The sequence below is a fragment of the Rhipicephalus sanguineus genome, chromosome 10 (genome assembly GCF_013339695.2).
Source record: "Rhipicephalus sanguineus isolate Rsan-2018 chromosome 10, BIME_Rsan_1.4, whole genome shotgun sequence".
Classification (NCBI taxonomy): Eukaryota; Metazoa; Arthropoda; class Arachnida; order Ixodida; family Ixodidae; genus Rhipicephalus; species Rhipicephalus sanguineus.
Genome location: NC_051185.1, coordinates 1782241 through 1794310, shown reverse-complemented (window position 1 = coordinate 1794310; position 12070 = coordinate 1782241). Strand labels below are relative to the sequence as shown.

General features: G+C 48.7%; 1 protein-coding gene across 4 annotated transcripts in view; it reads left to right on the top strand.

The window, feature by feature from the left end:
- LOC119372695 (gamma-tubulin complex component 6) overlaps positions 1-12070 on the top strand; it is a 318918-nt gene that overhangs the window by 160498 nt on the left and 146350 nt on the right. For all 4 annotated transcript variants that reach the window (XM_037643145.2, XM_037643144.2, XM_049419622.1 and 1 more), the window contains 2 exons: positions 2598-2670; positions 6275-6861. In XM_037643145.2, coding sequence (XP_037499073.1) covers positions 2598-2670; positions 6275-6861 — 660 coding nt within the window. The remainder of the gene's footprint in view (positions 1-2597; positions 2671-6274; positions 6862-12070) is intronic.

Sequence of the window (12070 nt, the reverse complement as noted above, 5' to 3'; positions counted from 1 at the left end):
CCTGGTGTGTAAGCTACAAATCGATGACGGATATTGTACCATTGGGCGTCACATTCTTGCTGGCTAGTAATTCTGACGCGGGCAAGCTGCCTCGCTTCCTCTGCGCGCACGGTGAAATCTGTGGCATTGGTTTCCAAATCATTGCAATCACGAGGCAGCATAGCATCGACCATTGTAGTTACTTCTCGGCCATGGATCAGTCCGAATGGAGTCATTCTCGTTGTTTTCTGGCGGGTAGTATTGTACGCAAGTGTGATGGACGGCAAAATTTTGTCCCAATTTTTGTGCTCCACGTCGACGTACATGCACAGCATGTCTGCAATAGTCTTGTTGAGGCGTTCAGTTCGTTTGTGGGTGAAAGATGTCGTCGTCCTATGCGCTGTGCCACCACTGATTGTAAGCACAGTGCACCGAAGCTCAGCTGTGAACGCGGCTCCTTTGTCTTTTATGACGACTTCGGGGGCACCGTGTCTCAGGACAATGTTCTCGATAAAGAATTGTGCCTCTTCAGCTTCAGTGCCGCTCGGAATCACCTTGGTTTCCGCGTACCTGGTGAGGTAGTCTGTCGCCACTATGATCCATTTGTTGCCGCTATCCGACATCGGAAATGGGCCCAAAAGGCCCATACCAGTCTATGCAAATGGAGTTTCTGGTACCACAACGGGGTGTAACAGCCCAGCAGGTTTAGCCGGTGGAACCTTCCGTCGCTGACAGTCAATACATGTTCTAACATAGTGTTTCACCTCAGCTGCAAGTCATGGCCAGTAGTATTTTTCTCTTACTCGTGACAATGTTCACGTATAACCGAGGTGGCTCGAAGTGACTTCGTCGTGGCAGGCTTGCAAGATGTCGTTGTGGAGAGTTTCGGGAACTACCAGGAGGTAGCTCTTTCCTGTTGCAGAGAAATTCTTCCTGTAAAGTAGTCCGTTGTTAAACAGAATGATGACAAACTTCTCGAAAACACTCTCGGCACATTCGTGGCTCGTCCTGTCAAGAACTCTATCAATTATTTGAGCTCCCGATCGTCTTGCTGTTGCCGAGAGATGACAGTCGCATTGACAACTCCTAAAGAGCCGGCGCTTTCGTCGTCATCTGCGCTCGGTGACTCACTCGGTGATCTTGAGAGGCAGTCGGCATCTAAATGCTGCCTTCTCGGTTTGTAGACTATTGTCATGTTGTACTCTTGCAGGCATAAGCTCGAATGCGCCAAACGTCCAGAAGGTTCTTTTTTGTTGGTCAGCCAACAAAGGGAGTGGTGGTCACTTACCACTTGGAAAGCACGGCCATATAAATATGGGCAAAGCTTTGCGACTGCCCAAACGACCGCCAGACATTCCTTCTCCGTGGTTGAGTAATTGGACTCGGCACGGGACAACGTTCGGCTAGCGTAGGCAATTGCTTGCTCGGCATTGTCTTTACTCTGAACCAGAACAGCAGCTAGGCCCACATTGCTGGCGTCTGTGTGAATGCATCCTCACAATTGTAGCACAAAGGACAGTCCCTATTTATGCCCAGCTATGCGTTGGCGCCGGGAAAGACAACGACCGATCCGCTCGAGAGGCGCAGCACGATTAACAGAAGAAGAAGGCGTTCTTGGCAAGTCCACCTTTGGTGTCTCTGAGAGAACGGCGTGCTTCTGTTTCTTGCAATAAAACCCCCCCCGTACTTTGTTAACTGCGACACTGGTGGAGGATCCTGAGAGCAGTCCTGCTTCTAGTCCCACGAGACACCCACGCGTGGAGACGCCGGTACACCACTCAAGCCGTCGCCTTCAAGGTCTGGGCCCAGAATTTGGTCTCTTACAAGGACTGCCTCTGCCAACGGCCACCCATGCTTAAGAAATGGCATCTTCAAGCAACCGAAAGCATAGCTGGGCACAAATAGGGACGCGGCAATATAGTATAGTATAGCAAGCGATGGGAAAGGACTGTGAAGGGGGGAGCAGGAGGATAGAAAGGAGGAGGGCAAAGCAATGCATAGTTATGTGTAATATATTATAGCAAGGGGTGAGAAAGGAAAGTGAGGTTAAGGACGAGGGGAAGGCTGCGGGCCTGGTAATACCCCATACCTGGGCCATTTGATGTGTATTCCAAAAGAACTTTGTGCAACTCCAGAAAGTAAGGGTTCCATTTGACTTCCTGTGGACAAAATTTACTATTCCTCGATGAAGTACAAACTAGATGAGGCTACCATCCGTGTGGCAGCGTTCAAAGCGTGCCACTGCGCCATGTTTGTTTATAACGCGTGGGAAGGCGCACATTTTGCCATTTAGTGTGCAGACTCTCATTCAATGAAAGCGCCCATCACGGAATGCCATCTATGTTTTAAATTGGAAAGCCTCTTGAAACACTGCTGAAGAGCCATGACGAGCTCATAAGCAAAAAAATGACAATTTTTAATGGTAAGCAATTAAGAGGTTAACAGCATTTCCGTGTAGTCTTGATGCAGGCCATGATTACAATAGCCAAGCGATCTGGGTGCGAAATGGAAGAGTTGTTGGGTGTGCACCATGTTTCAGTACTGTGTGTCTTTAATAGTTGTGATGTCAAGCGATAACTTTTTTCTGATTGATAATGTTTTTATGCATGCTGTTTCAGTCCCAGAAGAATGGATAGAAGCTCAAGAGGAACTAGTTGATAGGCAAAGTCGCCTGCTGTATGCAATTCCTCGGTATGTGCAACCTGTTTTGCTAATCACTGGCATGCCATCATTAAACCCTGCCCTAGGGTATTCACTTATTCATTTTCAAACTTGTGAGAAAAATTGTTTGTAACCTATTATTTTAATGTGACATTGTTAAAAAGCTTGTTTCCCAGAAATTCTGGTGTAGGTGCTGGCATCGTTAGTTGTGAGCGGAAATGCGAAATAAATAAAAATATTTGGTTCAAGGTGAATCGAACCCAGGACTTGTGTGTGGCAAGCTGGTGTTGTACCACATAGCCAAGCCAGTGCTTGAAACTACTTTGGAAAAAAACCTTATGCAAATGTCATGCAGTGCGAGGAGGAGCCTCCTTAATGCAGGTAATGTTGCCTGGCAGAAGCGTAGATTTGCACCAGCTGTCAGAGGTTGGCCCACCTCTGCCATGCAAAGTGCATAATTATTCATCATTGTCAGCAGCATCAACAGGGTGGGCTGGTGTGCACATGTTGCTTTGCGGACGCGTAGCGGGTACTTTGCAAATTCACAAAAGCAAGAATTATGTTGCAGTGGGCTCTTCGTAACTTTACTTGCAGTAGGCAATCTAGGACAGTTTGAAACGACCAACATTATTAAGCGCACAGACATTCCTTTCCTTGTGGCACCGTGGAGGTGCCCACCGATAAGCGTGGTCTGGCTAGCGAATGAACAACGGGGCCAGATTGCATTACTCTTGAAGGTGTGTTTTTATTTTCTGTACTTGCTGACTTTCATTGTAGTTCAGTTACCACTGATGAACATGTGGTGTGCACTGAAAAGAGAGAAAACCTTATTGAATGGAGCTTGAGTGAAAGAGGGCAGTAAAACGCCAGCGCTCACATTTCCCAAAAGTATTGAAACATGCCTCCTTAGATTCACTGTTCTGCAGCTCCACCTCATACACCTGTCCAGTTCGAACAGCTGCAAACCGGTTTTGGAAGCTCTTTGATGCCTCATTCATTAGCAGCTGCTGCTCAGTTTTTCAATTCTGCTGCAGACACGGTCACTCCTAAGCATCAGTTTGTTGTCCACCTTGTGATCCACCACATCATCCACAGCCGCTGAGATTTTTCAAAATCACCTCTGGTGCCGGTGTGATATTCCACGTGGCAAACAATAACATCGGCCACAGGGGTCGTGACTCGGGGCTGGCATGATTTGAGTGCTTTTTCACTATCACAATGATGTGTGTGGCTGAGCAAAGAATTACTAATTGGATTTTTCCTGCAGCTGGTGCAAGCTTCAAAATTTTTTGCAGGGTTTATTTTCCAATATTTCCAGATCCTCCGGCTCTTTTAAGAACTACTGTTTTGAAAAACCAGCTGCTGTGTTCTTTTAGTGGGGCAATTCTCAGTGCAAATTTACCCCTTGAGGGTCAATTTTTTTCACCAGGGTCAATTTTTTTTTATTGCTGATTTAAGTTCTTCAGGTGAATCTATTTGAGAAAAGGGACAAAAAAATCGTTTGTGTTGTTACATACACATGGTTTGTTCATGAGTAACAGCGAGATAAATTCTAAAAAAAAACCTATACAAATGTTAAAAAATTAATGCGTTGCAATAAACATCTGTGTAGTTCACTGACAAACAAAAATAAGTGCACGAATAAGTGCACGTCAAGTGGAAACACAGAGGGAGAACAGCCGCTTTTTTTCTAGTCAGCATTGTCTCGCTGTGCACTCTTTTGAGATGTCGCTCACTCATCAATAGAAGCCGGATTTTTAGGCATTAAAAAATCTTGTATTAGGCCTCCAATTTTGTCAACATAGGCACAATGAATTTTCACATTAATGCAAATAATTTCAAACAAAGACGTGCGCGACCTGTATCTGCATCAGGAAAACAAAAATGTTATTGGTTAAGATGGCACAAAGGCACCAGCAGTTGAACATAGCCGTGCAATTATGCTTTGTCCCGCACGGTTCGCAGAACACGGTGTCTCCCGTGTTCTGCACGGTGAGTCAAGTGTCCACTGTCGAATCAACACACTCCTGGTTGTCTTTTCAGCATGACTGAGAAGGGCACAGCACGAGCAGATAGCCAGATCGCTAAAAGATCAGAAGGGAGGGATTCCCCCTGTTGCCTGAGTCGAACGCATACAGCCAATTTCTCCTCTGGCAGTGAACCACTGGCATAGCCATGCATGGGGGGAGGTTCCGAAGATTTTCAGTTTTGCATGTTTATATATATACACGCACACATACAAATGCCAGCACAAACATACATAAAGTATGGTTGAACTCCCCTCCCCCCGGAAAAAAATTTCTGGATATGCTACTGCAGTGAACACCTTAAAATGTAAATTACAAACAAAAGAACAGCTGCATGCACACCGCATTTTTCTTTCTTTTTTGTTCTTCACTCTTTTTTCCACTGTTTTGCATTCGGTTTCGCATTCGCTAGAGTTACGGTATATACAGTAAATCTAACATTTGCCGACCGCTCGCACCATGTCAGCGCGGCAGAGGATGCTCGCTGGCTTGTCCCGCTTAACTGCTGCTAGCAGTTTCCGGGAGTTGGTTCAACTAGAGGACGAGGTTGAAACCCGTAGTTCTGAACAGTCAGTCTTGTGCAGTAATATGAATAACGGTGTCAAACAGCACCTGGGAGCGAAACTTGAGGCTAAATAGTGTTCATATAAGCGCCACTTTTGAAAATAGGCATTTATAGGCATTTGTAAGCATTTAGGCACAAATGCCAAAAATAGGCATTTATAGGCACTACAAAAACACTATAAAAGCCCTCTAATTCCTACTCATATATAAAATGGCGCGATAGGAGAGCAAGGAACAAAATAGGCATTTGTCTAAAATCCGGTTTCTACTCATCAACATCTGAATCTTAACTCGTAAGTAACTCCTCGTATGACGGGCTGCATTTACTAAATCAGATTCTGATTCGGCAGTCGAGCAGCGACTTGGAGGAAACACTGCTAGACTCACTTGCGGCAGAGAAACCGGTGCACACTTCCATAGCGCAAACAAACTGCGCGGGTGAGCGCACTGAAGAGTTGTGAGCGTGTTCGAAAAGCAAAAACAAGTCTGAAACCTATAATACTCATTCGCCTTATAGCCAACGAGACGGAAGCGGTTTTTGTGAGGCCTCGACACGGGAAAGGCACCTCGTTTGTGTCAGTCAGCGCCTGCACGGAGAGAGGCATGATTGCATACTGGAGAGCAATAAACGAGCCGGTCACCTTTTGAAAGACCAGAAAGTTGTGCTAGCGCAATAAGTGGGAACCGGTGGAAGGATGAAACCGAAATGAGCCGGCGCACTGCTGTAGTAAAGCATAAAAAAAATGTAAAGGTGTCGGTGCTAGAAAAAAATTTTACGTATTCCCGCAGTGTGGCAGCACATGCCAAGCAAGAGAAATGATCGAAAAAGGCGTGTTTTAAACACACAGGCAGTGACGTCTTGACTGTCTTGTGTCTGTTAGTGGATGACACACATGTACGTCTTTGACCCTCAAAACTGGGGTAAATTGGGATGTTTTAACAAGGCACCAGGAGAAGTGAACCTGTCTTAAATGTGCCAACTTGCCATTTCAGGACACATTTCATCTGGAGTTTAAACATTCGCTTTGTGTCTTTGGTCTCAGGTCGCCGAGCTCCGCTTCCAGGTGTTTTATGCCCTGCAGTCGGAGTGCTGCTCAGCCTCTTCAAGCAGCTGTAGCAGAGAGCCACGAAGACTTACTCTATTCAGTTATGACTGGAACACACATGAAAGTGAGTGGCAGAGGCTACATCACCATGGAAACAGGGCACTCCAACAACAACCTGGGGCTCTTCTGTGAAACAGCGGGGACCTATGGAAGCAGGGCACAGCGGAACCTCTTTGGTCATGCCTCCGACTCCCAACTTGGCGACATCCTCTATCCTGATAAAAGCAGAGGAAGCACCACGGAGAGGAATCGGGTCACAGATAATCCAACCATGTTAAGTACCACCTGTAGTGAGACTGGGGAAACGTTGATGCCCGCCAGAGGTCATGCGAAGACGTGCTCACTTGAAGATGACGGCTGGGAAAGTGAAGGGCTGCTACACCAGTCGTGTGGTGACAGTCCGGGCTTGCTGCTGTCAGAGCCCGTTGATGACGAGCCACATGGCACACAACATGGTGGTGGGGATGCCAGCCTGTTGCCTGCCGACACAAGTGACAGCCTCGCCTCCTTGAACATGACGGCTGGTAAGTATGCACTTGTGGACCACCACCCATTTGTTGCAACCAAACACACAATAACGTGTGTCCATGTGCTTCTCGAGTTGTCGATGAATTTGCCCTCGCACTGCCCTCGCGTTGCCAGCTCCCAAGTTAGCTCATTCGATACGCCCCAGAAAGACGTTGGTCCTGGGTTCGAGTCCCAGACCAGTACGAGCTTTTTGGCCACTAAGAAGCTTTCTTCCAGAGAAATCTATGTGGATTTCCTTGTGGCTTTGTGCTACAAATCAGTGACTGTTTATTTCCGCCACCTTGCAGGATTCCACAGAACTGATTTGAATTAATAAGAGACCAATGGGTAAAAGAGACACCAGTGCGCCTACATCAAAATCAGAAAGTGCACACTGCTATTGGCCTCGAGATCTTGGAGTGGCGCCCTCTCGCAGGGGACGTCAGAGCGGTGACTCTGCTCTCAACTGCGCTCCAGCAGCTGCTGCTCCTGTATGGGGATCGCCTGCTTCAGGCGGGAACCTTGTCGAACGAACAGCCTCGCGACGGTCAACTAACGCCTACAACGAATGTTTTCGAGTGTAATCTTGAACTTGTTTTAGTTGCGGCCCAATCGACAGGGCCAAGAAATCCCCCGGATGGCCGAAGAGTGCGCCGATGCCACCGACCGCATTGGTGGTAAGAAAGTGAAACTGCGTGTGTTCTCCCTCGTTATCTTGTTTCCGCCGTACGATACGAATTAGTTTGGGTGTTTCTTTCGATATTTCAGTAAGCGTGCCGTTCTGCAGCATCTACAAGTATGTAGATAAAGCTTGTGAAAGGTCGCGGTGCCTCATCGAGGGCAAGGCGCTGTACGACGCGGGCCAAGTTGTTGAATGCGCGGTCAAGTCCGTCAACGGAGATCGCATCAACGTCGCAGCTCTTGTCCTGCAAACAAGTGTGCAAGTGCCGCCTTGTTGCACACCCCCCTGCCGATGCCCATGATCGCAGTTTGTCCCATAATGTTGGTTCAGCGAGAACGATATTACATCGTAGTTCATATTAATACTGCACAAGGTCGTCGCATGGGTATTAGAATATAACAAATAGTTAATCGCTGATTATGCCACGCACGGGGCCACAGAGATTAACGTGGCAAAGGCAAGCTGGGTCCAGTTTCACGCCACGCAGCCTAATGAAAAGCTTAAAGAGCTCCGCTTTTAAAAAAGTGTCTGCACTGCCTGAGGTGAAAACTTTTAGAGAATGTGCACTAAACAGCGGCAACAGGTTTCGCTTATGAATTTATGATAAGCAGTCCGCTAGGAGCGCGCTTGCCTTCATAAGTAAAATACGTATGTACACCATCCAAATGCAGCCGTAGTCTCAGATATCCTGCGCCGCTCAGCTGAGCTCACGAGGCGCGCTTACGTGCGAGGGGATTCGAGGCCGCGTCGTCGGCTCCTTGTCTAGGGGCCTTTGCGGCAGGTTGTGGGACGGCACCGCACCTGGTGTAAGTCGCCCATTAAGTATTGGCGAGGCGCTTAAACATGGTCACAAGCTTACCTAAGAGTGGCGCGTACGGTGGGTAGCAGAAGTCACTGTCCGCGAAGTGCTTGCTGCACACTGTCGATGAAGGCGTCGGGCGCTTTCCCATTCTGAGCTTGACTATCCACTTCTTCTTCAGCTTTGGGTCCTTAGGATAGTTGTGAGCCTTTTTCACGAGCGGACGAAGTACACTGAAGCACAGAGCAGTACTTCACCATTGCGCAGCACTCGCCGCGGAGACAAGCGGCCGCAGTTCTAAGAAACAAAGAGCTGTAGTTCTAAATGAACGTTAAAAGGAGACCCACGGTTGTTCGAACAGCGTCAGTAGCCACGATACGCAAGATAACCATTGAACTGTTCTTTTGTTGAGATTTACCACAACTGTGGTTTCAACACGACGCTGGGCCTACGTAGCAGACGAAAGCGCGCGAATCCCCGCTCTGACGTCATACAGGCGCCGTTCGCAGCGCCGCTATCGGTTGCACACCAGGCCAATAAGAGACACCTCGTATAAAAGACTAGAATTGCTCCCGGTTGCATGTCTTCTATGAAGGGGTTCAACTGCAATGTGCTGCAAACAAGTACCCTGCCCGCATTTTTGCATATAGTCATAGGAATGCGGTCATCACGTAGCTATGACATAGAGGGTACAGAAAATGGTGTATATGTTGTGTAGTGACCTACTTCCTAATATGTGATGGAGAAAGTCTCCGTCGCGGATGCCATTGTTACGAAGTAGGCTTATAGAGTGGTGTCAGAGACACTTATTAGGGCAGCAAGGAAAAGGACGCAACTGGCACGGCACACAAACATACATTCTGACACCAGAATGCACAAAGGACACTGATACAAAACACAGCAAGCACAATATGCCAAGCATCTTTAGCAAATGAGTTCAAACGTTGGGGCTTGATGAAGCAGTCGTGGATGAGAAGGGCCAGGTGGCAGGTGGGCTGTCGCAGGAGAGGTCCCTCGAGCGTTGACACCCGACCAGGCCCCTCCGACAGTGTTGGCCTCCCTGACGCCTGACCAGACCAGCGCGTCTTCTCCACTTCAGCTTCTGGCTTTGTCTTTCTGGTCAACGTGGCCTGTTCTTTTTTGTCTTTTTATCGCGCCACATGGGCATATGCAGCGATGTGTCTTTCAAGATGGGCGAACTGCTCTTATTCCAGTGCACGTGCTTTTGCGTTTGCAACGCTGCTTCATCGTCTTCTCAGAGGCGTCGGGACACTTCACAGGGTGCGCACAGGTCCTTGAAACCATTGAGAATCGAAAGTGTGTTTTCAAGGCCCTTAAAAACCTTGAATTTCGGACCAGTCCTTGAAAAACCTTGAATTTGTTGAATGCTAAATTTGAATGGGTATTTGACATCATGAAAACGGTTTTCGTTGCTGAACTTTTGTCTTTTGTTTGTGTTCTAAAATGCGGCCAAGAAGCCGTACCAATTTTTATACCTATTTAGCCGACTCTCGTTAGGCCGCTGGCAACATTGGACTTGGTGCGAGTCTCGGAGGCAGCGTTCACCGTAGATGTCGGGTCAGTCATAGAGTTTCCTAAAATTAACTAGAGGGGACTCTGGCGCTGCAATCGTTCAGCCACCATGGGAATGATGGGTAGTACACGGATTTGCCTAGTCTTCGTACTTGCGAGCTTCGAATGTACTTGTGGCTTTGTTTATTGCTGTGTTTTGGTTTTCTTTCGGATAAAAGACTGTATCGTTGTGAACTTCGTGACCAGATTTGAGTTGGTGAGGCTAAAAAAGTTAAGCGGTGAAGTGGAACTGCTGAACATTTGCTGAACTTCGTCTTGCGACAAAGCGGATGCAGGCAACACCGAGCCAAACGGAGCCAAAAGTACGAAGTTTAGACAAATCCGTGTACTAACCATCATTCCCATGCTGGCTGAAACGCCATGCGTTGCAGCTCCCATAGACACTAGCGTCAGAATTCCCTCTAGTAAGTATTGTAGGAAACTCTATGGTGTCAGTGACTTCTAACGTCACCACCGGTGCTAGCGGAACTAGTATCAGCTGCGAGCGCAGTCACCCCATCGCTATCGCATGTCCATTCTCTCCATCCAACTAGTCCAACGCGGCGTCCGCGTTTGTGCGCGGGCTTTAACCTAGTCGTGTCCTTGTGCTACCAGTGCTTTTTGGAATGAGCGTGCCTTCTACGTGTTAGTGCAAGGGGTGCAAGTGATGTGTGGATATGTGAAGCAGAGCCTGGAAAAAGCAAATTTCAGACTACGTGGCCCCACCGTGACGACTACAAGCACTGGATTGCACCTGACACGACGAATCCGCATCGGGCTAAGTGCATGCTTTGCGGCAAAACTTTTGATCTGACTTCCATGGGTGAATCCGCTTTAAAAAGTCACATGAAAAGTGCCAAGCATATTGGTGCAATCAAGATGGGGCAAGGGAGTGCATTGAAAAGCTACCTGACGCCTGTTCCGACGGAGCAGTCCACTACAGCGTCTCCGTTGCAGTCGCCAAGCTTAAATGATGCTTCTAAAACACACGAGCTTGTCACTGACGCAGAAATTCTTTGGACTTTGAAAGTCATCACATCGCACTTCTCGGACCGGTCATCATCCCAAGCAGGGGAGTTATTTCGACGCATGTTCCCGGACAGTGAAGTGGCGAAGGCATTTTCTTGTGATGAGAAGAAATGCGCCTATGTGACATGTCATGCACTCGGGCCTTTCTTCTTTCTTTCGGCTTTGCAGCGAGAGATAGAACAGTGTGAATTCTTCGTCATACTTTTCGATGAGTCGGCAAATGGCTATCTGCACAGTAAGCAAATGGATGTGCACAAAAGGTGTTGGGACTCCGCCCAGAAAGTGACGTATACCTCCGTTTTTCTGGGACATTCTACAGCGAATGACATTCAGGAAAAGTTGCTAAGCTCGCTTGAGCCATTGCCCCTGGCAAAGGTTCTTCAGATATCCATGGCCGGTCCCAATGTGTCATGAGTAAAGGGGCACGGGGCGCGCGCCGGACAGCACAAGGCGTCGATGGGGTGCGGGGAATGGAAAAATACCCGATGGTGTGCACCCCCGCCACGTCGACGCAAGCCATTGGCCGGAGGAAGGCGCGTGCCACGCGACCCGAACTGAGGTGCGGAACCCCAGAGGATCAAGCAGTCATTGTTCGGTGGGTTCGTCGAGGAGCAAGGTGGTGGAAGCCAGCGTCGCACCCGCGACGAGAGCAGTAGGGCCTCGTTCTGGGGGCAGCGGCACGAGAGGCTCGGGAGGGTAGCCGTCGACCTTGGCGTCATCCAAGTGAGGCTCCCCGAGCTTGCAGCAGCCTCATTCAGCAGTTCGGAGGGCACCTACGGCACTACCACAGCTCGACGAGACGGCAACCCGCCGACAATCACCGGAGAGCCACGTCGGCAGTTTGACCCAGTGGCACCAAGAGGATAGGCCGAGGGTTAGGCCTAACCGGACGAGACGACGTTCTCGAAGGAAGACCGACGGGTCAGCGACGAGGACGACTAGCGAGGCGGCAGCTTCGACGACGGCGACTCCCAGACGTCGAGGAGTAGCATCGACGGGACTCAGCGTCGACTTTGGCGCGGAAGCGAGGCGACGGACTCACGCGAAGTAAGAACGTTCCATTTGCATCGCTAGACCAAGACGCCATAGTTGCCAGACTTTCGGGCCACTCAGGCCGAGCCTAGTTAGAAGTGGTTGTGGTATT